Consider the following 24,457-nt stretch of genomic DNA (forward strand, 5'->3'; position numbering starts at 1 on the left):
CTTTGGATACTCCTAATGTTTTTAAATAAGACATCTTTATATATAAATCCATTTGACTTTTCTAAAAGCTATTTGAATTTTCTTGGAAAAGCATGATGTATTATTATATAATCCCTTTCCACCATATGATTTATGTCTGTGACAAGAACCAAGCCTATAACAAAAAATGCTTTTGTTTTATGATCCCTGTTTCTGTGCTCCAGCAACATGTATAAATAGAAGCATATAGAAAGAGAGCATTGATGCCTTTTTCATATACATTATGTTTTTGTACTCTTCTTTTTAATAAAAATTATATTTTTATCACAATAATACCATTTCAATTTAAAAATATTCTTTATGTATTTATATATGATAATCTTTTTCTGCATACAACAGTTGATACCGATTTTGTTTAGAAATTGGTGTAAGAAAATCTAAAAGTAACAGAATGAATTGTATAAATCAGTTACTTTCACCTAATATTCAGAGTATCTAAACTTATTAAATGTGCAAAAGATCCATAATGATGAGACATTTAATAAATCTAGAATTTATTTGTTTTCCTCTTTTCTTCCTTCTAGATGTTCAGTGTCCCCAGCATCAGTAGATTGCCAATTCCCTCTCCTCGCAACACCCCAGCCAGTATTATTGCTGGTCTGTCATACCCATCCCAGATTACTGCAGCAGAATGGAGTTTTTCTTTAGTTGTAAGGTAAGTTTCCCTCCCCACTCATTTCACACAAACAGACTTAGCTTTCCATTTTACAATATTGTGTAGTTTTGTAAGTTTTTTCAGAGTATCTTTCTCTTGTAGTTCCTTAGGTTATTAACATATCACATTATAAAGCTTATAAAACTGCATAATATAATAAAGCACTTATCTTGTGACCATAGACAAACTCCTTGTTGTAGTAATCCCTATCAGGTTATAAAAGCTTTAGTATTTGACAGTTGAGCCATCTCATGGAAAGGGAGCTGGCAATCTACAGCTGCTGTGGACATTGGATGAGAAAATATTGAAAGGTAAGCCTCAAATTTAGATCATACTGTATACTTTTGGTTCCATGGTGTGAGCTTGAATTCATACTTCATGTTAAACTTTATAGTAAATTTATTTAAAAAAGATATATCACTCTTCTTTTTAAAGTGACCATCAGTAAATATTTGGATTATTAAGTTCATGTAACACATTGGGATTATTTTAGAAACATTTTTTATTCCTGAAAATAGAATTCTGATTATTAGAAATAGTTCATTTATCTCCATATTGACGTACCTGTTTATAAAGAAAAGTCAGGACTAAACTTATATATGTAAAGCTTATAAAATGTATTTTTTATTATAGAAACAGTTATAACACTGTTCCACAAATAACCATTTACTCCTTAATCTTTCTACCTACCATCTTTTTTTTTTTCTGCTCTTTTTTTTTTTTAGTTGGAGGCTAATTACTTTACGAATTGTGGTGGGTTTTGCGATACATTCATATGAATCAGCCATGGGTGTACATGTGTTCCCCATCCTGAACCTCCCTCCCACCTCCCTCCCCATCCCATCCCTCTGGGTCATCCCAGTGCACCAGCCCTGAGCACCCTGTCTCATGTATCTAACCTGGACTGGCGATCTGTTTCACATATGATAATATACATGTTTCAGTGCTATTCTCTCAAATCATCCCACCCTCGCCTTCTCCCACAGAGTCCAAAAATCTGTTCTTTACATCTGTGTCTCTTCGCTGTCTTGCATATAGGGTCATCGTTACCATCTTTCTAAATTCCATATATATGCGTTAATATACTGTATTGGTGTTTTTCTTTCTGACTTACTTCTCTCTGTATAATAGGCTCGAGTTTCATCCACCTCATTAGAACTGATTCAAATGCATTCTTTCTAATGGCTGAGTAACATTCCATTGTGTATATGTACCACAGCTTTCTTATCCATTCATCTGCTGATGGACATCTAGGTTGCTTCCATGTCCTGGCTATTATAAACAGTGTTGCGATGAACATTGGGGTACATGTGTCTCTTTCAATTCTGGTTTCCTCGGTGTGTATGCCCAGCAGTAGGATTGCTGGGTTGTATGGCAGTTCTATTTCCAGTTTTTTTTAAGGAATCTCCACACTGTTCTCCATAGTGGCTGTACTCGTTTGCATTCTCACCAAAGGTTTAAGAGGGTTTCTTTTTCTCTGTACCCTCTCCAGCATTTATTGTTTGTAGACTTTTTGATAGCAGCCATTCTGACCTGAGTGAGATAGTACCTCATAGTGGTTTTGATTTGCATTTCTCTGATAATAAGTGATGTTGAGCATCTTTTCATGTGTTTGTTAGCCATCTGTATGTCTTCTTTGGAGAAATGTCTGTTTAGTTCTTTGGCCCATTTTTTGATTGGGTTGCTTAATTTTCTGGAATTGAGCTGCAAGAGTTGCTTGTGTATTTTTGAGATTAACTCTTTGTCAGTACTTCATTAGCTATTATTTTCTCCCATTCTGAGGCTGTCTTTTCACCTTGCTTATAGTTTCCTTCGTTGTGGAAAAGCTTGTAAGTTTAATTAGGTCCCATTTGTTTATTTTTGCTTTTATTTCCATTACTCTGAGAGGCGGGTCATAGAGGATCCTGCTATGATTTACATCAGAGAGTGTTTTGCCTGTTTTCCACTAGGAGTTTTAAATAGTTTCTGGTCTTACATTTAGATCTTTAATCCATTTTGAGTTTATTTTTGTGTATGCTGTTAGAAAGTGTTCTCAGTTCAGTTCAGGTCAGTTGCTCAGAAGTATTGGAGTTTCAGCTTCAACATCAGTCCTACCAATGTGTTAACACCCAGGACGGATTTCCTCCAGGATGGATTGGTTGGATCTCTTTGCAGTCCAAGGGACTCTCAAGAGTCTTCTCCAACACCACAAAAAATATCAAATCTTTGGCACTCAGCTTTCTTTATAGTCCAACTCTCACATCCATACATGACCACTGGAAAAACCATAGCCTAGACTAGACTGACCTTTGTTGACAGAGTAATGTCTCTGCTTTTTAATATGCTGTATAAGTTGGTCATAACTTTCCTTCCAGGAGTAAACATCTTTTAATTTCCTGGCTGCAATCACCATCTGCAGTGATTTTGGCGCCCATAAAAATAAAGTCTGACACTGTTTCCACTGTTTCCCCATCTATTTGCCATGAAGTGATGGAACCGGATGCCATGATCTTCATTTTCCGAATGTTGAGCTTTAAGCCAACTTTTTCACTCTCCTCTTTTCACTTTCTTCTTTAGTTCTTCTTTACTCTCTGCCATAAGGGTGGTGTTATCTGCATATCTGAGGTTATTGATATTTCTCCTGGCAATCTTGATTTCAGCTTGTGCTTCATCCAGCCCAGCGTTTCTCATGATGTACTCTGCGTATAAGTTAAATAAGCAGGGTGACAATATACAGCCTTGACATATTCCTTTTCCTATTTGAAACCAGTCTGTTGTTCCATGTCCAGTTCTAACTGTTGCTTCTTGACCTGCATACAAGTTTCTCAAGAGGCAGGTCAGGTGGTCTGGTATTCCCATCTCTTTCAGAATTTTCCACAGTTTATTGTGATCCACATAGTCAAAGGCTTTGGCATAGTCAAAAAAGCAGAAATAGATGTTTTTCTGGAACTGTCTTGCTTTTTCGATGATTCAGCGGATGTTGGCAATTTAATCTCTGGTTCCTCTGCCTTTTCTAAAACCAGCTTGAACATCTGGAAGTTCACGGTTCATGTATTGCTGAAGCCTAGGTTGGAGAATTTTAAGCATTACTATACTAGCATATGAGATGAGTGCAGTTGTGCAGTAATTTGAGCATTCTTTGGCATTGCCTTTCTTTGGGGTTGGATTGAAAACTGACCTTTTCCAGTCCTGTGGCCACTGCTGAGTTTTCCAAATTTGCTGTCATATTGGGTGCGGAACTTTCACAGCATCATCTTTCAGGATTTGGAATAGCTCAACTGGAATTCCATCACCTCCACTGGCTTTGTTCGTAGTGATGCTTTCTAAGGCCCACTTGACTTCACATTTCAGGATGTCTGGCTCTAGGTGAGTGATCACACCATTGTGATTATCTGGGCCACGAAGATCTTTTTTGTACAGTTCTTCTGTGTATTCTTGCCACCTCTTCTTAATATCTTCTGCGTCTGTTAGGTCCCTACCATTTCTGTCCTTTATCAAGCCCATCTTTGCCTGAAATGTTCTCTTAATATCTCTAATTTTCTTGAAGAAATCTCTAGTCTTTCCCTTTCTATTGTTTTCCTCTATTTCTTTGCATTGATCCCTGAGGAAGGCTTTCTTATCTCTCCTTGCTATTCTTTGGAACTCTGGATTCAGATGCTTATATCTTTCCTTTTCTCCTTTGCTTTTTGCTTCTCTTCTTTTCACAGCTATTTGTAAGGCCTCCCCAGACAGCCATTTTGCTTTTTTGCATTTCTTTTTCTTGGGGATGGTCTTGATTCCTGTCTCCTGTACAATGTCACGAACCTCATTCCATAGTTCATCAGGCACTCTGTCTATCAGATCTAGTGTCTTAAATCTATTTCTCACTTCCACTGTATAATCATAAGGGATTTGATTTAGGTCATACCTGAATGGTCTAGTGGTTTTCTCCACTTTCTTCAATTTCAGTCTGAATCTGGCAATAAGGAGTTAATGATCTGAGCCACAGTCAGCTCCCGTTCTTGTTTTTGCTGACTGTATAGTGCTTCTCCATCTTTGGCTGCAAAGAATATAATCAGTCTGATTTCAGTACTGACCATCTGGTGATATCCATGTGTAGAGTCTTCTCTTGTGTTGTTGGAAGAGGGCGTTTGCTATGACCAGTGCATTCTCTTGGCAGAACTCTTATTAGCCTTTGCCCTGCTTTATTCCGTACTCCAAGGCCAAATTTGCCTGTTACTCCAGGTGTTTCTTGACTTCCTGCTTTTGCATTCCAGCCCCGTATAATGAAAAGGACATCTTTTTTGGATGTTAGTTCTAAAAAGTGTTCTAGTTTCATTCTTTGACAAGTGGTTGACCAGTTTTCCCAGCACCACTTGTTAAAAAGAGTGTCTTTTCTCCATTGTATATACTTGCCTCATTTGTCAAAGATAAGGTGTCTATAGGTGCGTGGATTTATCTCTGGGCTTTCTATTTTGTTCCATTGATCTATGTTTCTGTCTTTGTGCCAGTACCATACTGTCCTGATGACTGTAGCTTTGTAATATAGCCTGAAGTCAGGCAGGCTGATTGCTCCAGTTCCATTCTTCTTTCTCAAGATTGTTTTGACTATTTGACGTTTTTTGTATGTCCATACAAATTGTGAAATTATTTGTTCTAGTTCTCTGAAAAATACCGTTGGTAGCTTGATAGGGATTACATTGGATCTATAGATTTCTTTGGGTAGTATACTCATTTTCACTATGTTGATTCTTCTGATCCATGAACATGGTATATTTATCTATTTGTGTCATCTTTGATTTCTTTCATCAGTGTTTTATAGTTTTCTATATGTAAGTCTTTTGTTTCTTTAGATAGTAGATTCATTCCTAAGTATTTTATTCTTTTAGATGTTGCTATGGTGAATGGAATTGTTTCTTTAATTTCTCTTTCTGTTTTCTCATTGTTAGTGTATAGGAATGCAAGGGATTTCTGTGTTAATTTTATATCCTGCAACTTTACTAGATTAGCTCTAGTAATTTTCTGGTGGAGTCTTTAGGGTTTTCTATGTAGAGAATCATGTCATCTGCAAACAGTAGGAGTTTTACTTCTTCTTTTCCAATTTCGATTCATTTCTTTTTCTTCTCTGATTGCTATGGCTAAAACTTCCAAAACTATGTTGAATAGTAGTGGTGAAACTGGGCATCCTTGTCTTGTTCCTGACTTTAGGGGAAATGCTTTCAATTTTTCACCTTTGAGGATAATGTTTGCGATGAATTTATGATATGTAGCTTTTATTATGTCAGAGAAGGCAATGGCACCCCACTCCAGTACTCTTGCCTGGAAAATCCCATGGATGGAGGAGCCTGGAAGGCTGCAGTCCATGGGGTCGCTGAGGGTCGGACATGACTGAGCAACTTCCCTTTCACTTTTCACTTTCATGCATTGGAGAAGGAAATGGCAACCCACTCCAGTGTTCTTGCCTGGAGAATCCCAGGGACGGGGGAGCCTGGTGGGCTGCCGTCTACGGGGTCGCACAGAGTTGGACACGACTGAAGTGACTTAGCAGTAGCAGTGTGTTGAGGTATGTTCCTTCTATGCCTGCCTTCTGGAGGGTTTTTATCATAAATGGATGTTGAATTTTGTCAAAGGCTTTCTGTGTATCTATTGAGATAATCATATGGTTTTTATCTTTCAATTTGTTAATGTGATGTGTCACATTGATTGATTTGCGAATATTGACGAACCCTGCATCCCTGGGATAAAGCCCACTTGGTCATGATGTTGATCTTTTTAATATGTTGTTGGATTCTGTTTGCTAGAATTTTGTTAAGGATGTTTGCATCCATGTTCATCAGTGATCCTGACCTGAAGTTTTCTTTTTTCGTGGCATCTTTTTCAGGCTTTGGTATTAGGGTGATGGTGGCCTCATAGAATGAGTTTGGTAGTTTACCTTCCTCTGCAATTTTCTGGAAGAGTTTGAGTAGGATAGATGTTAGCTCATCTCTAAATTTTTGTCTACCTACCATCTTTATCTTTTATTCTCTATTGATCAGTGCAGATGAAGATTGTAAGAGCCTTTCTGATTTTCATTGTAGCCATATTGTCATGTATTTGGAGATGGGGAGCTTGCTGTTTTCCTTGTTTTTTAATTCACTTTTAAACTTTAGATCACCATAGTTTTAAGTATTATTTTAATTAATGTAAATTTTAGAGATTTTAATATTTGCATCACAGAAATATGTAAATATAGGAATTACACAATACAGTCTGTTCTTTAGGGACTGTCTGTATGTAAGCCATGAGAAGTGGCTTTGTGCAGTGGAAAGAAAATGGATTTTAGCATTCAGGAGATCTAAAGTTCTAAAGTCTCTCCCACCTACAAGTACTTCTCTGTTTACCTTAAACATTTTCCATCTGTAAAATTATGTCTGCCAAGTTCCCCTTTAGCTTTAAAAATTTCATCCTAGAATCATGATAGTTTTTCCTTTATCTGTGTATATAAAGTTGGTCAGTCATAAAAGCTATTGCTAACTTTCAGTTAATCTGATTGAAAGTTCAGGAAATACTTATTTAATTTTAAATGGATTTTTATTTTATATTAGATCTAAGTTAAGTCAGATTATTACCATTTGGCTAACTTTATTTAAAAATTCATAAGTTCTCTACATTAGTTTCATTGTATACTGTGATACTCTTGAGATCAGCACTGGGTAGAAAAGAACACACTATTTTAAATCCATTTGGGTTATATTGACCAAAGAAGATAATAAATGAAACAAGCAGTGTGAGTTTCTCTTTTACTGTCAAATGATTAAAGTACACTACTGCATCAAACACCAGTCCCAGAGTAGTGAGTCTGAATTTTTTTTTTAAACATGTCCCACCTTTTGATCGATAACACACATACCCCATGGCAGGTATAGGGATGCCCTTTTGTTGAGGTCATTATATCCTTTATGTGTATCTTCTCTAGTCAAACATTTTATCAGCCTTTACTTTCTGTAATTTGTGTTATGGAAATAATAAACTTTTTTTGAAATACAGAGTGATTAAATAGGCATTTTCAAATATAAATTAGGAGCCACACCATCACTACCCCAAGTTGCAAATATTTAGACTAAAGAAAGGGAAGAAGGCCAAAAAAACATATATAAAATTAAAAGACCTTAGACATTTACAAACAGGTCAGTGGGTGAAACAGAGTTATATGAAAGTTAGAAGTCTGTTCTCTGATGAATTTATATGACCCCTTCCCTGTGTGCTGTTAGTTCAGTCATATATTTTCTGGGCATTAGATTAATTAAAATTTAGTAACCAAAATAAAATCAAAAGGTAAAGTCTTCCTAATATGTTTCAAATTCTTTCCTATAAAAATTAATATTGTAATTTAGTCAAAACGCAAACAGAGCTGATAAATGTCTTGAAATAGTATCCAGTTACACAGTCTCCACTTCATGTGCCTCAACTACCTAGTCCTAAACGTCCTGCAATTCTGTTAGTTCTGTATTCCCTGCTCCACCACCACTATGCGAACTTATACAGCAACCATACTGCCTAGGTTAACTCAAATCTGTCATTCTTCTTCATATTAACTTCCAGTTAATAACTGGGGGAAGGCATGGCTGTCCACTCCAGTATTCTTGCCTAGAGAATCTCATGGACAAGAGGATCCTGGTGGGCTCTACAGTTCATAGGGTCGCAAAAAATCTGACACAACTGATGTGACTTAGCTTGCATGCACAATAAGGAATTCAGCATGCTGGCACCCCCTAGTCTTTTAACACTTTTCCATTTAATTATACCAGGAAGAGCATATTCTCCCCAGCTTCATTCCTTATATCTTTCCTCTTTCTGCTCTCCTTAGCTTCAGTTCAGTTTAGTTCAGTTGCTCAGTCGTGTCTGACTCTTTGTGACCCCATGGGCTTAAGGACGACAGGCCTCTGTGTCCATCACCACTTCGGGTAGCTTTCTCAAACTAATGTCCATCAAGTTGGTGATGCCATCCAACCATCTCCTCCTCTGCCATCCCCTTCTCCTCCTGCTTTCAATCTTTCCCAGCATCAGGGTCTTTTCCACTGAGTCAATTCTTCGAATCAGGTGGCCAAAGTATTGGAGTTTCAGCTTCAGTATCAGTCCTTCCAATGAATATTAAGGACTGATTTCCTTTAGAACTGACTTGATCTCCTTGCAGTCCAAGCGACTCTCAAGAGTCCTCTCCAGCATGACAGTTCAAAAGCATAAATTCTTCGGCACTTAGCTTTCTTTATGGTCCAACTCTCACACCAACTCTCACATCCATACATGACTACTGGAAAAACCATAGCTTTGACTAGACAGACCTTTGTTAGCAAAGGAATGTCTCTGCTTTTTAAAATGCTGTCTAGGTTGGTCATAGCTTTTCTTCCAAGGAGCAAGCATCTTTTAATTTCACAGCTGCAGTCACCATCTGCAGTGATTTTGGAGCCCAAAAGAATAGTCTCTCACTGTTTCCACTGTTTCCCCATCTGTTTGCCATGAAGTAATGGGACCAAATGCTATGATCTTAGTTTTCTGAATGTTGAGTTTTAAGCCAACTTTTTCATTCTCCTCTTTCATTTTCATCAAGAGGCTCTTTAGTTCCTCTTCGCTTTCTGCCATAAGGGTGAGTGTTTTCTGTGTATCTAAGGTTATTGATATTTCTCCCAGCAATCTTGATTCCAGCATGTGCTTCATCCAGCCTGGCATTTTGTATGATGTACTCTGCATTTAAGTTAAATAAGCAGGGTGAGATATACACCCTTGAGGTACTCCTTTCCCAATTTGGAACCAGTCTGTTGTTCCATGTCCTATTCTAACTCTTGCTTCTTGACCTGTATACAGATTTATCAGGAGTCAGGTTAGGTTGTCTGGTATTCCCATCTCTTGAAGAATTTTCCACCATTTGTTGTGATCCACACAGTCAAAGGCTTTGGCATAGTTAATAAAGCAGAAGTAGATGTTTTTCTGGAGCTCTCTTGCTTTTTCAATGATTCAGCGGATGTTGGCAATTTGATCTCTGGTTCCTCTGCCTTTTCTAAATCTAGGTTGAACATCTGGAAGTTCACAGTTCATGTAGTGTTGAAGCCTGGCTTGGAGAATTTTGAGCATTACTTTGCTAGCGTGTGAGATGAGTGCAGTTGTGCAGTAGTTTGAACATTCTTTGGCATTGCCTTTCTTTGGGATTGGAATGAAAACTGACCTTTTCCAGTCCTGTGGCCACTGCCGAGTTTTCCAAATTTGCTGGCATATTGAGTGCAGCACTTTAACAGCATCATCTTCCTGGTGGCTCAGCTGGTTAAGAGTCTGCCTGCAGTGCAGGAGACCTGGGTTCAATCCCTGGGTTGGAAGATCCCCTGGAGAAGGGAACAGCTACCCTCTCCAGTATTCTGGCCTGTATAATTCCATGGACTGTATAGTCCATAGGGTAGCAAAGAGTTGGACATGACTGAGCGACTTTCCCTCTTTAGCTTAGGAAAAGTTTATTTCCACAGTCACCATTTCATTTTTGAACCAAATAAAAGTTGAGATGTAGAAAAAGGAATGTTGTTAATACGCCTTGTTAAAGGGAAAAGTCTTCTCCATCTACCTATTTTCTATTTTTTATTGAAACAAAATCTTACCTCATTCCAAAAAGGATTTAGGGTGACTATCATCTGCCTTTTCATCTTCTTCAGATAGCTTTCCATAGGTTAAAAGTATTTTTTTGCTAAGTTTTATTGTTCATAGTCTAGTTTTACTTTCATGGGTTACAATGAGTGCTTTCCTTTGAGAAAAATAACTTGAGGTATAACTTGTTGTTAGTTGGGTCCTTTTAGAAAGCTTTTGACAAGATGTCTGTTCAGGTTAGTATATGAAATAAAAATTAACTTTTCTTGAAATTTTTTCACATATAATAATTTGTTATGCTGCTAAGAAGACACAAATAAAGTTGGGAATTTTATGCACAGATTAGTATATCCTTTACTCTGCAGCTGCTAAGTCACTTCGGTTGTGTCCGACTCTGTGCGACCCCATAGACAGCAGCCCACCAGGCTTCCCCATCCCTGGGATTCTCCAAGCAAGAACACTGGAGTAGGTTGCCATTTCCTTCTCCAATACATGAAAGTAAAAAGTGAAAGTGAAGTCGTTCAGTCATGTCCAAATCCTAGCGACCCCATGGACTGCAGCCTACCAGGCTCCTCTGTCCATGGGATTTTCTAGGCAAGAGTACTGGAGTGGGGTGCCATTGCCTTCTCCTATGCTCTACTCTAGGGAGTGGTTATTTTTCTGCCTTAATATTCTGCCTGTATACAAATGTGACTCAGAGTTCCTGTGGGATGAAATCTAGTTTCATGCAGGTTGAATGTGATCTGTAACATTTACTTGTATGTTTTTGTTATAAACGAAGTAAAATGAGTGGACTGTGTGGTATGTAAATTATATTTCAAAGCTGTTTACCAAATAAAAATTACAACATGGTTATATAACAGTAAATGATAATAGTGATAGTGGTGGTGGTGATGTTGATAGACGTGGAGCAGTAGCTTACCTAAAGATATAACTTCTATAATCTTATTGTTCCTATGGTATGCAAATAATTTTATGGGTACGGTGAAATATATCTTTACTAGAGATTTTTATAACCTGTGTCAGACTGAATTTATGTGATACAGTTTTTAAGAGGTAGTAATATAGTTAGTTCTAGAACTTGGACTACACCAACAGGCAGATCTGGGTTTAAGTCAGAGAACCTTTAAACAAGTCATTTAATCTCGCTGACCCTTAGTTTCATCTTTTGTTAAGTAAGACTAAAAATGCACACACCTTAGAAGGTTTTTGTAACTGCTGTTTCGTGTACACACTCATGCTCACTCAATCTCTCTCTCCCTGTCTCTTTCTCTCCATGTATGAATGAAATACTTAGGATAATACTTAGCAAATGGCGGGGTTGGGGGGGCGGGTGTCAAGTTATTATCCCTTAGTATAGCATAAAAATAATCGAAATGGTGACCACTTGTTTGCTTTTCTGTGCTGAAAACATTTGTAAATAAAATAATTGTAAAATTTCCTAAGGAAGTTTGTTAAGAGGACTGCTTTTGGACATGATAACAATTTGGATTTTTCTTCCCCCCCCCCCCCAGCCTTTTGGAAATATTACAGAAATGAGCCATATAATTTACATAATTATATGAATGTTTGTATCTTTACATGCATTTTTGTGATTTATTGAATATTTATAATTGACCCAATTAAAAGCTTTAGAAAACTTTTTATGTCCTGGTTTGATTCAATGGGTTTTAGATTTCTCCTGTATAGTTGAAAATCTTTAAAGTATATCAAAGAAGATTTATTATAGGATATTTTTCTCCTTTCTGCAACCTTCTGAAGAAGAGATATGTACTTATTTGATGGGTATCGGCATTTTGTTTTGTTTTTTACTCAGAAAATAAGTCTTGATGTTGACTTTTAGATTAAATCTAAAGGATTTACTTTTCAAATTGTGTTTTTAGGGCAAATGGTATCATCGGAGGCAAGCTGTAAAAGAATTGCATAGTACATTGATACGTCTTTTAAACGAATTGCTGCCATGGGAACCAAAGTTAATGAAAGCTTTTCAAAGAAACAGGTAAATCAAGCTTTATTATCTGTTTCACTTAGTTTAACACTCATACTTTATGATTATGGAAGATGTCCTGGAATTAGTAGTATCCCATTGATTTGTAGTTCAGATATCTTTGAGCCTGTGTGCAAGGCACTTCCTAAGTCCTGACAAGGTAATGTTAATTAAACAAAACCCCTACTGTGTGGTTTATATTTTTTTCCCCCCAGTTTTTTTCATTGTGGTAAAATGCACAAATAAAATTCACCGTCTTAACTAGTTTTAAGTGTATGGTTCAGTGGTATATTTAATACCAGTTTTTTTAACATTCATAATGTTGTGTTTCTCTTAGCCCATCCATCTCCAGAACTCTTCATCTTGTGAAACTGAAACTCTGTACCTTCCTTCCCCCATCCCCTAGCAACCACCATTGTACTTTCTGTGTCTTTAATTTTGACTACTCTAAGTTCAGTTCAGTCACTCAGTCGTGTCCGACTCTTTGCGACCCCATGAATTGCAGCACGCCAGGCTTCCCTGTCCATCACCAACTCCCAGAGTACACTCAAACTCACGTCCATCGAGTCGGTGATGCCATCCAATCACCTCATCTTTTGTCGTCCCCTTCTCTTCGTACCCCCAACCCCTCCCAGCATCAGAGTCTTTTCCAATGAGTCAACTCTTCACATGAGGTGGCCAAAGTACTGGAGTTTCAGCTTTAGCATCATTCCTTCCAAAGAAATCCCAGGGCTGATCTCCTTCAGAATGGACTGGTTGGATCTCCTTGCAGTCCAAGGGACTCTCAAGAGTCTTCTCCAACACCACAGTTCAAAAGCATCAATTCTTCGGTGCTCAGCTTTCTTCACAGTCCAACTCTCACATCCATACATGACTACTGGAAAAACCATAGCCTTGACTAGATGGACCTTTGTTGGCAAAGTAATGTCTCTGCTTTTGAATATGCTATCTAGGTTGGTCATAACTTTCCTTCCAAGGAGTAAGCATCTTTTACTTTCATGGCTGTAATCACCATTTGCAGTGATTTTGGAGCCCAAAAAAATAAAGTCTGACACTGTTTCCACTGTTTCCCCATCTATTTGCCATGAAGTGATGGGACCAGATGCCATGATCTTCGTTTTCTGAATGTTGAGCTTTAAGTCAATTTAAACTTCACTCTCCTCTTTCACTCTCATCAAGAGGCTTTTTAATTCCTCTTCACTTTCTGCCATAAGGGTGGTGTCATCTGCAGGTATGACCTAAATCAAATCCCTTATGATTATACAGTGGAAGTGAGAAATAGATTTAAGGGACTAGATCTGATGAACTATGGACGGAGGTTCATGACATTGTACAGGAGACAGGGATCAAGACCATCCCTGTGGAAAAGAAATACAAAAAATACAAAATACAAAAGAAATACAAAAAATACAAAAAAGCAAAATGGCTGTCTGGGGAGGCCTTACATTTTACTTATTCATTCATCTGTAATGGGCATTTGGGAGGCTTTTCATGTTTTAGTTATTATGAATAATGCTGCTGTGAACATGGGTGTACAAATATCTAAGACCATGCTTTCAAGTGTTGGGGATGTATACCTAGAAGTGGACTATGGTAATTCTACTTTTAATTTCTTTCTAAATGAAACAAAGATGAATATTTTAAATGATAGAAGGTGCATTTCACAAAGAAGATAGACCTCATAAACCTGATTTTTTGTGGAACTATCATATTGTTTTCTATACTGTCTGTACAATTCTACATTCCCATCATAAATGTACAAGAATTCCAGTTTCTCCACATCCTCACCAGCATTTGTTATTTTCTTTTTTTTTAATAGCCATCCTAATGAGTATAATGTGGTATATCACTGTAGTTTGGATTTCCACTTCCCTAATAATTAGTGAAATTAAGTACATTTGTTAAGTGCTTATTGGCAATTTATGTGTCTTTGGAGAAATGTCTAGAGATTTTGTTGTTGTTATTGATTGAATCTCCTTACTAGTTATGTCTATTCAGACAAACTCAAATGCCAGATACGATAAGTGCTGTGAAGAAAAATGAAGCTGGTTAAAGGGAATAAGATATACTTATTTTGCATATAAATTACAATATGTAAAATAGATAGGCAGTGGAAAGTTGCTGCATGACGTGGGGAACTCAAATCAGGTGCTCTGTGACAACTAGAGGGGTGGGATGAGGTGACAACTAGAGGGAGGGACGTTCACGAGGGAAGGAACTTACGTATACCTGTGGCTGATTCATGTTAATGTAAGGCAGAGGCCAACACAATATTGTAAAGCAATTATCCTATAATTAAAATGTTTTACATGTATTTTATTCAAGTATAGTTGATTTACAATGTTGTGTTGATTTCTGCTACACAGCAAAGTGACTCATCTATATACTGTATTCTTTTTCATCTTTTTCATAATGGTTTATCACAGGATATTGAATATAGTTCACTGTGCTATATAGGAAAAAAAAAAAAAAGGACATGCTCGCTTTGGACTTCCCTGGTGGTCCAGTGGTTAAAAATCCGTCTGTCAATGTAGGGGACACAGGTTTGATCCCTGGTCCAGGAAGATTTCACTTGCTTTGGAGCAATGAAGCCCATGGGCCACAACTGTTGAAGCCACCACATTCTAGGGCCCATGTGTTGCAAGTACTGAAGCCTGCACACCCTAGAGCCCATGCTTCTCAATAAGAGAAGCCACTGCAATGAGAAGCCCGTGCATCACAAGTAGAGAGAAGCCCCCACTCATCGCAACTAGAGAAAGCCCAAGCGTGGCAACAAAATCCCAACACAGCCAAAAATAAATAAATACTTTTTAAAAAAGAAAGAAATGCTTGGTTTAGATGGGATAATGATTGCTTTTTTTACAGGATGTTGGGTAAAGTTTTCTTGATGAGTTGGTATTTGAAGAGACCTTAAGGAAATAGGGAAGAGAACCATGTGGATATCTAAGATGCAGAAACTCTAAGGTTGAAAGCATGTTTGACATTTGTAGGAAATGCAAAGGGGTGAGCATAAGGAGAGCTGAGTGAATGAGAAGGAAAGTGGTAAGAGTTGAGAGTCAGAGAAATACAGATAAAGGTAGCCAGATCATATCTTTTCCAGTGAGTCAGCTCTTCACATCAGGTGGCCAAAGTATTGCACCTTGAGCAAAAGCAGGGCATCAGAGGATGAGATGGTTAAATAGCATCACCAACTCAGTGGACATGAATTTGAGCAAACTCTGGGAGATAGTGGAGGACAGAGGAGCCTGGCATGCTACAGTCCATGGGTAGCAAAGAGTCGGAAATAATGACTGAACACCAACACAGCCAGACCATATAGGAATTTAAGGAGTTTGGCTTTTACTCTGAGACAAGAAGCCTTTGAAGGGTTTTAAACAGGAATTACATGATCTGACTTTTTTTAAAGTACTCCCTTCTGCCTACTTGGTTGAGATTAGAGTGGCACAAAGATACAGGCAGGAAATCAGTTACGCTTAGCAGTAGTCCAGGTGAAAAATGATAGTGGCTTGGACAACAGTAGTAGCAATGCAAACAGCAAAGAGTGGTTGAATTCTGGATATATCTTGAAAGTAAGATTGGTAGAATTTCCTTAAGACTTGCATATGGAGTGTCAGAAAAAAAATGAGAAAAAGGTGGTGCCAATATTTTTATCTAAACAGCTAGAATAATGAAATTGCCAATAGTTGAGATAGAGGAAACAGAATTTTGGGGAGGGGATGGATTGAGGAGTTAGGATTTCAACATGTTAAGTTTGATATCCCTTTCAGCCATCTAATTGGAGATACTGAATAAGCAGTTTAGTATATGAGTTGCAATTCAAGGGAATAAGCCAGAGTAAAGATATAAATTTGGGGGTTGTCAGGATATAGATTATACTTACGCTATGAGATAATAGAAATCACCTAGTATATGAGCACAGTTAAGAGACTGAACCCTGGGGCATTCCAGCATTTAGATGTGGTGGAGATGGTAGGACTCAGCAGAAGATACTGAGGAGGAATATTTAGCAAGATGGAGCATAACCAAGAGAAATAGTGATGTTTTAGAAACAGGTTAAAAAAAAAGTCTCAAAAAGGAAACTGCTCATGATGAACTGAGGAAAATGAGGGTAAAAGTCTTAGTCTTTTGAAGAGAATGAGGGGTGAGGAATTGGAGTTTTTCTATAAAAGTAGAGCAGAGAAGTAGGGTAGTACCTGGAAGGACAAGTTGGAGTCAAAGAGAGTGCTTTAGTTTTGTTTTTGTCCTTGTTTGTTTTTCTTCCTGGGAGAAATAACATGTTTGTATACTGGCGGAAATGATCAAATAGAGAGGCAGAAATGGATCAGACAATGGAAGGTACTTTGGAGATTCTTGACTAGTTGAGGGAGGATGCATAAGTTGGAGGGGTCAGCTTAGAGAATATGAGGGGGTTAGATGGAGAATATGAGTACAGATGAAGGTCTTAAGTTACAGACAAGGTGTGAGCATATGAAAGTTCTTGTCTGATTGCTTCTTCCATTTTCTGTGAAATAAAGAGCAAAGTCTTTAGCCAAGGTGAGAAGAAGACTGAGAAGGGAGAAACTTTATACTACTCCCCTTTCAGTTCAGTTCAGTTGCATGAATCGCAGCACACCAGGCCTCCCTGTGCATCACCAACTCCCGGAGTTCACTCGGACTCACGTCCATTGAGTCAGTGATGCCATCCAGCCATCTCATCCTCTGTCGTCCCCTTCTCCTCCTGCCCCCAATCCCTCCCAGCAGCAGTCTTTTCCAATGAGTCAACTCTTCACATGAGGTGGCCAAAGTACTGGAGTTTCAGCTTCAGCATCATTCCCTCCAAAGAAATCCCAGGGCTGAGCTCCTTCAGAATGGACTGGTTGGATCTCCTTGCAGTCCAAGGGACTCTCAAGAGTCTTCTCCAACACCACAGTTCAAAAGCATCAATTCTTCGGCAATCAGCTTTCTTCACAGTCCAACTCTCACATCCATACATGACCACAGGAAAAACGATAGCCTTCACTAGACGGACCTTTGTTGGCAAAGTAATGTCTCTGCTTTTGAATATGCTGTCTAGGTTGGTTATAACTTTCCTTCCAAGGAGTAAGCGTCTTTTAATTTCATGGCTGCAGTCACCATCTGCAGTGATTTTGGAGCCCAAAAAAATAAAGTCTGACACTGTTTCCACTGTTTACCTATCTATTTCCCATGAAGTGATGGGACCAGATGCCAAAAGGAAATTAAATTTAGTTATCCTTTGATAATCCAGTCTATTATCTTATAGCTCTCATCTGCTCTGTAAAACCCTTAAGCAATCATTGAAACGTAAATACATTGAGAGTAATTATTAACTAACATTTGTTAAATATTTATGTGCCACACATAACTATGAGATAAGTATCTTTGTACATATAAGTAAACTGATGCTTAGAAAGTTTAAGGAACTTGTCTGAAGTCTTACAACTGCTTAGTGACAGAGGTGAGATTTAAACTCCGGTATGCACAGATAGGGATTTGTAGCAAAAGTAAATTGGAGAATGTATGTTCAGATTTTTTTAAACAAACAAAATAAACAAAGATTAAAATAGAATAGAGAAACTCAACTGAAAGCAAATGAATAATAAAGGATTTTTAAAATACCATGCAATCACTTGGAAATGTTTCTATCTCTTGTAGTTTCATAGAAACATAAGTACTGTTTTTATGTGAAAAGGATCACTTTCCAGCTTTGTTTTCCTATACTTAATTTAAAAAAAAAATTCTAGTGAGACCCAAGGTTTAGATAGGATTGCTTTCAGTATTAAATGAAGGATTATTTTTGTTTGTTACTCTTTGTAGGAGTCAAAAATAATAAATATTGTTTCTTAGAATTTTTTGATTAACGCTTTTAAGTGGCCTTTTAAACAGTATTATAATCAATTTTAAGACTATCTCAAGTCTATTTCTGTCAGTGTAGCTAGAGAAAAAAGTTAATCTTTTTCACATTTTCACATTTAATAGGTCTCCCAGTAGACTTTAAAATGACAGTGGGTGGTATGTGCAAATACTTTACAGATACAATCTTTAAGTTTCCTATGCCTACATCTTGTGTTGTGTCTTCTTGAACAATCATCATTGGCATCTTACACACACTTGATTAAAATATAGGTTTAGTGACTTAATTGAAAATACTGAAATAAATAGTTTGAAATATTGAGTTACTTTAGCTTCCAAGAGATTAACACATACGTATTTTTATGCTGAATATTTTATTTCAGGAGTCGCCTAAAGAAAGACTACGATGATTTTAGAAGACAGCCTGATCATGATAAATTTGCTAGAGAACTGTGGACTAGTGAAGAAGGTGAAGGAGATCCTGGAAGAGAAACCCCTAAAGTAGAAATCAGTAGCAAGTCTGTAGACACCACAGAACCTCTAGATATCCTGGAGAAGGATCATTTTGATTTAGGTGGGCATTCAAACTTTCTTTACATCAACACTACAAGCACAAAGAGAAATTTTAGTATCTTTTGTGGAGATAGAAGATAGTCTGGTTAATGAGGTTTATTGATTGGGGAAATCTATTATGTTTGAAGCTGTGCTAATGTCTTATTAAAGGTTCTTTGGAGTCATTATTACTGTTCTAGGAGTTTCTAGAACCAGTACCTGACTCCAAACTATAGGCAAGTTATTGCTCAGTACAGACCACACATCATTAATATACAATCCCTTTGAAATAGGTGTATCCTCTTCTTTTTATTGTTGTTATTTTTGAAACACTATATGTGATGTTGCTTAAATGGAACTTGGCAAGTCCCTAATAATTGTGAAGTGTTTTTTGTTTTTATTTTTTATGTTGATGACCTAATGTGACTAGAGTGGACACCTCATTCTTATAAGGAGGCTGGATAAGATTATCTTTAATTCCTTTCAATTTGTCAGATTATATTATTCTGTAAATCCAGTTAAATAACTTTCCTTAGTTATCTGATAGGTATGAAAATTTGTGCTTAGAAATGTATTAACCTATTACATTTCATGTCTTTGGTGAATTGAAAAGGTGTAACTTCTCATCAGCCCAATTTGACCAGATATGAACATAAATTTTTTACTGTAGGAATAATTGAACAGCAGAAAAAAACTGAATGTTTTTTATTCTTTACAGTCTCTCTCTAAAAAAAAGAAAATAGGGAGAAACGTCTCTCTTTGATATGAAGATTTCTCTGTCTAGAAGGAGAAAAGTAGACTAGTAGAGTACTAGTCTACTGTAAATTCTGAGCCCTAATTGCTGGCTTGAGTATCTCAAGCTGTAAAGTCCTTTTACACTTGTATTGGCAGCAGAATCTGACCAAACATAATTTTCTCATTAATAATATGTTGTTCTTGGGAATGGTTACAGTATGAGGATAACCATGTCAATGGTCTCCTTACCTTAATTTCCATCAGTGGTACTGAGACTTGAATCGCACTACAGTTTTTTTAATAAATCGCTGGATCAAAGATTGACTTTCTTTGTTTATAATTGATCTTATCATTGCTATTCAGTTGTTGTTTTATATAAACAAAATGCTTGTTTTTATCATTTTCAGATGATATGAAATTGTCAGAAATAGATTTTCCTATGGCCAGAAGTAAGTTGTTGAAAAAGGAATTGCCTTCTAAAGATGTACTGAAGACACTGCCTAAAACACTTAAACGACAGTCCAAGCAAATTAGTTACCTGGATGATAGCACAAAAGAGCTTTCCCCAAGGAAGAAAGCAAAGTTAAGCACAAATGAGACAGTGGTTGAGAATGCAGAAGGTGATGTGCAGATGGACTGTTTGAATGAATCAAAGCATACAGAGCCACTGTGTCCAGAGTCGTTTGCCTCATTGGATTCAACACCAGTGTCTACTCTCCAGAAAGGGACCAAACCTATTCAGGCCTTGCTTGCAAAGAATATTGGGAACAAAGTGACCTTAACAAATCAACTGCCCCCTTCCACAGGTAGAAGTGCCCCTGCTGTGGAAAAGCCAGTTATATCTCCTCCAGAAGCAAGCCCCATAAAGCCAGCATTGACCTGCCACACCAGTACAAAAGGTCCTTTACAGATGGTATACAAAATGCCCTGTGGTCAGTGGTTGCCCTTAGATCTTCATAACAGCTCTGTAAAGATTCAGATGCAACCTATGCTAGATCCTAAATCAGGAGAAAAAATTATGCAACAGGTTCTCATTCTGCCTAAGAATTTTGTGATTCAGCACAAGGAAGGGAAAGCAGTTGCAAAAGAAATACCACCACTTCAACAAAAAGGTACAGAACAACATGGTTCATCTTTCCCACAGACAGCAAATGTAAACTCTTCTTTACCATCAGTTCTTGTCAACCCAACAGGAACTGTTTCTACCCAACTACCTAATACAGCTTTCAACAAGACAGTTACCCCTTTGTCAAATGTGAGTAGTGCTAGACCACAGTCTTTGACATCTGTAACCTCCATAAGTAATTTGTTAGCACCACCAGTTAAGACTAGCCAGAGTGAGGCAGGAAAATTCAAGAACACAGTTTCAGCCACCGCGTTCCCACAGCCCATTGCTTCACCCACCATTTCCTCAACAGTTCAGCCTCAGTTATCAGCAACAACACTAAATGGATCTACAAATTCCAGTAGTTCCCTCAACTGTTTTGCACAACAGACTGCTGATTCTTCTGAAGCAAAGCAAGAACTGAAAACTGTGTGTATAAGAGATTCACAGTCAATTCTTGTTAGGACACGAGGTGGAAACACTGGAGTTGTAAAAGTACAGACCAATCCAGATCAGAATTCACCCAACAGTTTATCTTCAAGTTCAGTTTTCACTATTGCTCCTCAGCTTCAGGCATTTCTGGTACCAAAATCAACAGCTTCATCATCATCTGCTTTTTCGTCAGTAGCTGGAACAACTGCTACATCTAGTCTCCCATCTTTTGGCCAAGCACTTACTTCTGTTTCCATTCCAGCTGGCTTTAATCCATCCACAGGCAAAAATCTTAAATTTACATTAAGCCAACCTTCCTGCAGTGGTAATTTGGGCCATATGATAGATAAAACTTCACCCATGCCCTCCTCTCCCTTAAAGTCCTCTGTTTCTTCTAGCCCTCTATTATCAACAGCAAATAGTTCGGTAAGTGTAATTAACGTATCAACAGGAAATTGTGGACAAACCAGTTCAAATGTTATTCGTACACCAGCTAAACATCAACAAGTAGATTATGTCACAAAAAGTTACCCTGTTACAAGATCAGAAGCAACAGCAAATGGAGATACTATCAGTGGGACTCCAGTGCAGAAACTTATGCTGGTGTCAGCTCCATCTGTTCTTTCTTCTGGCAGTGGAACTTCGATTAATGTGGCACCTGCACCAACATCTCCAGGTGTTTCTGCCCAGAAATTAGTTTTTATAAATGCTGCAATTCCCAGTGGCACTTCAACCCCAACTATTGTAGCAGAACCATTAAAACAAGCTCTTCCTTCTCCATTGAGTAAAACATATGTTAAGCCTCCAGAGCAGCCCCAGATAGTACTAATTCCATCTACAGTGGGAACACCAATAAAAATAAATTCATCGCCAACTGTGTCTCAGATAAAAGATGTGAAAATTGGGCTAAACATAGGCCAAGCAATTGTTAATACTTCAGGCAGTGTGCCAGCTCTACCGTCAATTAACATATTGCAAAATGTAACCTCAAAAGGAGAAGAGAAAAGTAGCAAGGGCTATGTTTTACCATTGTCAACAAGTGGCAGTTCAATTCCAGTAAGCTCAAATTTTATGAGTCAAAATATTACTCCTGTTAATGAATCAGTGGTTTCTGCTTCAAGAACAGTAAACATGTTTTCAGGAACAGGAGCAAATGTATCTTTGGGTTCTGTTTCAGTGACCTCAACCCCTGCCTCAGTTGGGACACGACCTCCTGTTTTAGTCAGTGGAAATGATACCTCTTCAAGAATTATGCCTAGTTTGTCAAACAGACTTTGCACATCAAATCTCGGAAACACTGTGGCTATATCAACTGTGAAAACAGGACATCTTGCATCATCTGTTCTGATTTCAGCTACACAACCAACAGTGTCTCCGAAATGTCTAACATCAGCTTTGCAAATCCCTGTTACTGTTGCCTTGCCTACACCTGTGACTATATCCCCTAAAATAATCAATACAGTTGCACAAGCAGCAACAGTTCCAGGAACTACACGTTCTGTATCTCTTTCTAAAAGACAATCTCGGACTTCGGTCCAGTTTCAGTCACCGGGGGTTTCAACTACAGTGCCAACAAATATAAACACAAATAAACCTCAAACTGAATTGCCATCCCTTTCACCAAATCCAGGTAAAATAATTAACATTTCCAATTTTGCTTCTCTGCCAAACCAGCAAATGTCCCCTGCTTTCTTAAAATCGATCCCTAGTTACAGTTCTACTCCAGGTGTCACTGCCATTCACACTGCTACAGCACCATCAAATGTAACTAGTCTAATAGGGAGTCAGTTCAGTGAACCTTGTATTCAGCAAAAAATAGTCATCAACACCAGTACACCTTTGGCACCTGGTACTCAGATCATGATTAATGGAGCCCGGTTTATAGTTCCACCACAAGGTCTTGGAGCAGGCAGCCATGTTCTTCTTATATCTACTAATCCAAAATATGGACCTCCCTTAGTTGTTAATAGTGGCCAAGGTGCTCAGCCTACGCCAGTAGATAACCTGGCCCAGAAGATCACACTAGCATCAAATAATTCTTTAAGTGGGCAACCTGTAAAACATTGTCTAAAAAGCTCTACAAAAATTGTAAACTCTCTTGGGAATGCAAGTTCTCTATCCACAATACCTGCAGCACCACAAATCATAAACCCAACTGCTAAAGTTTCTGTTCCACCTCCTGTACCAACAGTGTCACTGACTTCAGTAATTAAGTCTCCTCCAGCAACTCTTTTGGCTAAGACATCTTTGGTTTCTGCCATTTGTTCTAGTAATCCTCCACTGCCAAGTAACACTTCAGTATTTCATTTGGACACGTCAGTCAAAAAATTACTGGTCAGCCCAGAAGGAGCCATTTTGAATACCATAAATACTCCAGCATCTAAGGTTTCTTCAGTCTCTCCATCACTCTCTCAAATTGTATCTGCCAGTCGAAATCCTGCCTCTGTCTTCCCTGCTTTTCAGTCATCTGGCTTAGAGAAGCCTGACACAGCTGCATCTTGAATTTAGACTAAACGAGCCAGGTTTTAAATAATGGGGCATTGTTTTGACTCCCATAAAAATTTTAACTGTTTATTATACTGTTGAAAACATACTATACATAGTTTGTGTGTGTGTTAATGTATCTTTTCATTAGCTTGCAACAAGGCTTTGATTTTCTTGGGGAGGAAAAAATCTGTTCCGTTTCACTCATTGATGTGAGTATGTTTTCAAAGGTTATTTGTTTAAAATAGACAGGATTTACCTGTCTATATGACATAAATTGAACAGTCAAGTTTGACTAGTTTGGAATAAGCTAGGGTTTTGCACACCTGCATCGACATGTTTCTTCTTGAATTTGGACTGTTGCAGCGTGTATCTCTGATACAATATTCTGTGTCTTTAGTGGAATAATATTTTTGTTTCTGTAAAAAAATATATATATATATTTATGCATTGTGAAAATGCAGTCCATTGTGTAAAATTGTACATATCCCTAAATCCTTAACAACCTGTACTAAACTATATGTACAAAGAACTATGCTGTCTTATTTATGTTTTGTTTACATAATGTATAGTTTTTTAAGTATTTTAGTAATTTTGGACCAGTGAACTGTTAGCATCAATGCAGAAGAATCTGCATGTAATAAACTGAGTTGCTGTATTTCCTTGTTTGAATACCATTTTTGAAGTGCGTTCTTGTTCTGTTGAAAGATAACGTGATATAAAATGAGGACAGATATTTACAAAAAGGAATTTTAAGCTAGGAAATTTTAACCACAAACAGCATTTTTACAAGGCTTTACAATTTACAAACTTTGTTTCCACATATCTCATTTGACTTTCACAGTTAATCTTGAAATTTTAAATGGTGTGTCCTAGGTCACTCAGCTAGTGGATGGTATGTGCTGTGCTAAGTTGCTTCAATCATGTCCGACTCTTTGCGACCCCACGGACTTAAACCTCCAGGCTCCTCTGTCCATGGAATTCTCCAGGCAGAAACACTGAGTGGGTTGTCATTTCCTTCTTCAAGTGGATGGTATATTCAGTATTTGAACCT

The 24,457-nt window shown here is 37.7% G+C and overlaps 1 protein-coding gene across 5 annotated transcripts in view; it reads left to right on the plus strand.

Moving 5' to 3' along the window:
• Positions 1-24,061, plus strand: part of KIAA2026 — a 110,388-nt gene extending 86,327 nt beyond the window's left edge. For all 5 annotated transcript variants that reach the window (XM_002689598.6, XM_005209977.5, XM_024996119.2 and 2 more), the window contains 3 exons: positions 12,142-12,257; positions 18,479-18,669; positions 19,790-24,061. In XM_002689598.6, the coding sequence (XP_002689644.1) occupies positions 12,142-12,257; positions 18,479-18,669; positions 19,790-23,421 (3,939 nt within the window). In that variant the 3' untranslated portion in view covers positions 23,422-24,061. The remainder of the gene's footprint in view (positions 1-12,141; positions 12,258-18,478; positions 18,670-19,789) is intronic.
• Positions 24,062-24,457: the final 396 nt, after the last annotated feature.

The sequence above is a fragment of the Bos taurus genome, chromosome 8, assembly GCF_002263795.3.
Source record: "Bos taurus isolate L1 Dominette 01449 registration number 42190680 breed Hereford chromosome 8, ARS-UCD2.0, whole genome shotgun sequence".
Classification (NCBI taxonomy): domain Eukaryota; kingdom Metazoa; phylum Chordata; class Mammalia; order Artiodactyla; family Bovidae; genus Bos; species Bos taurus.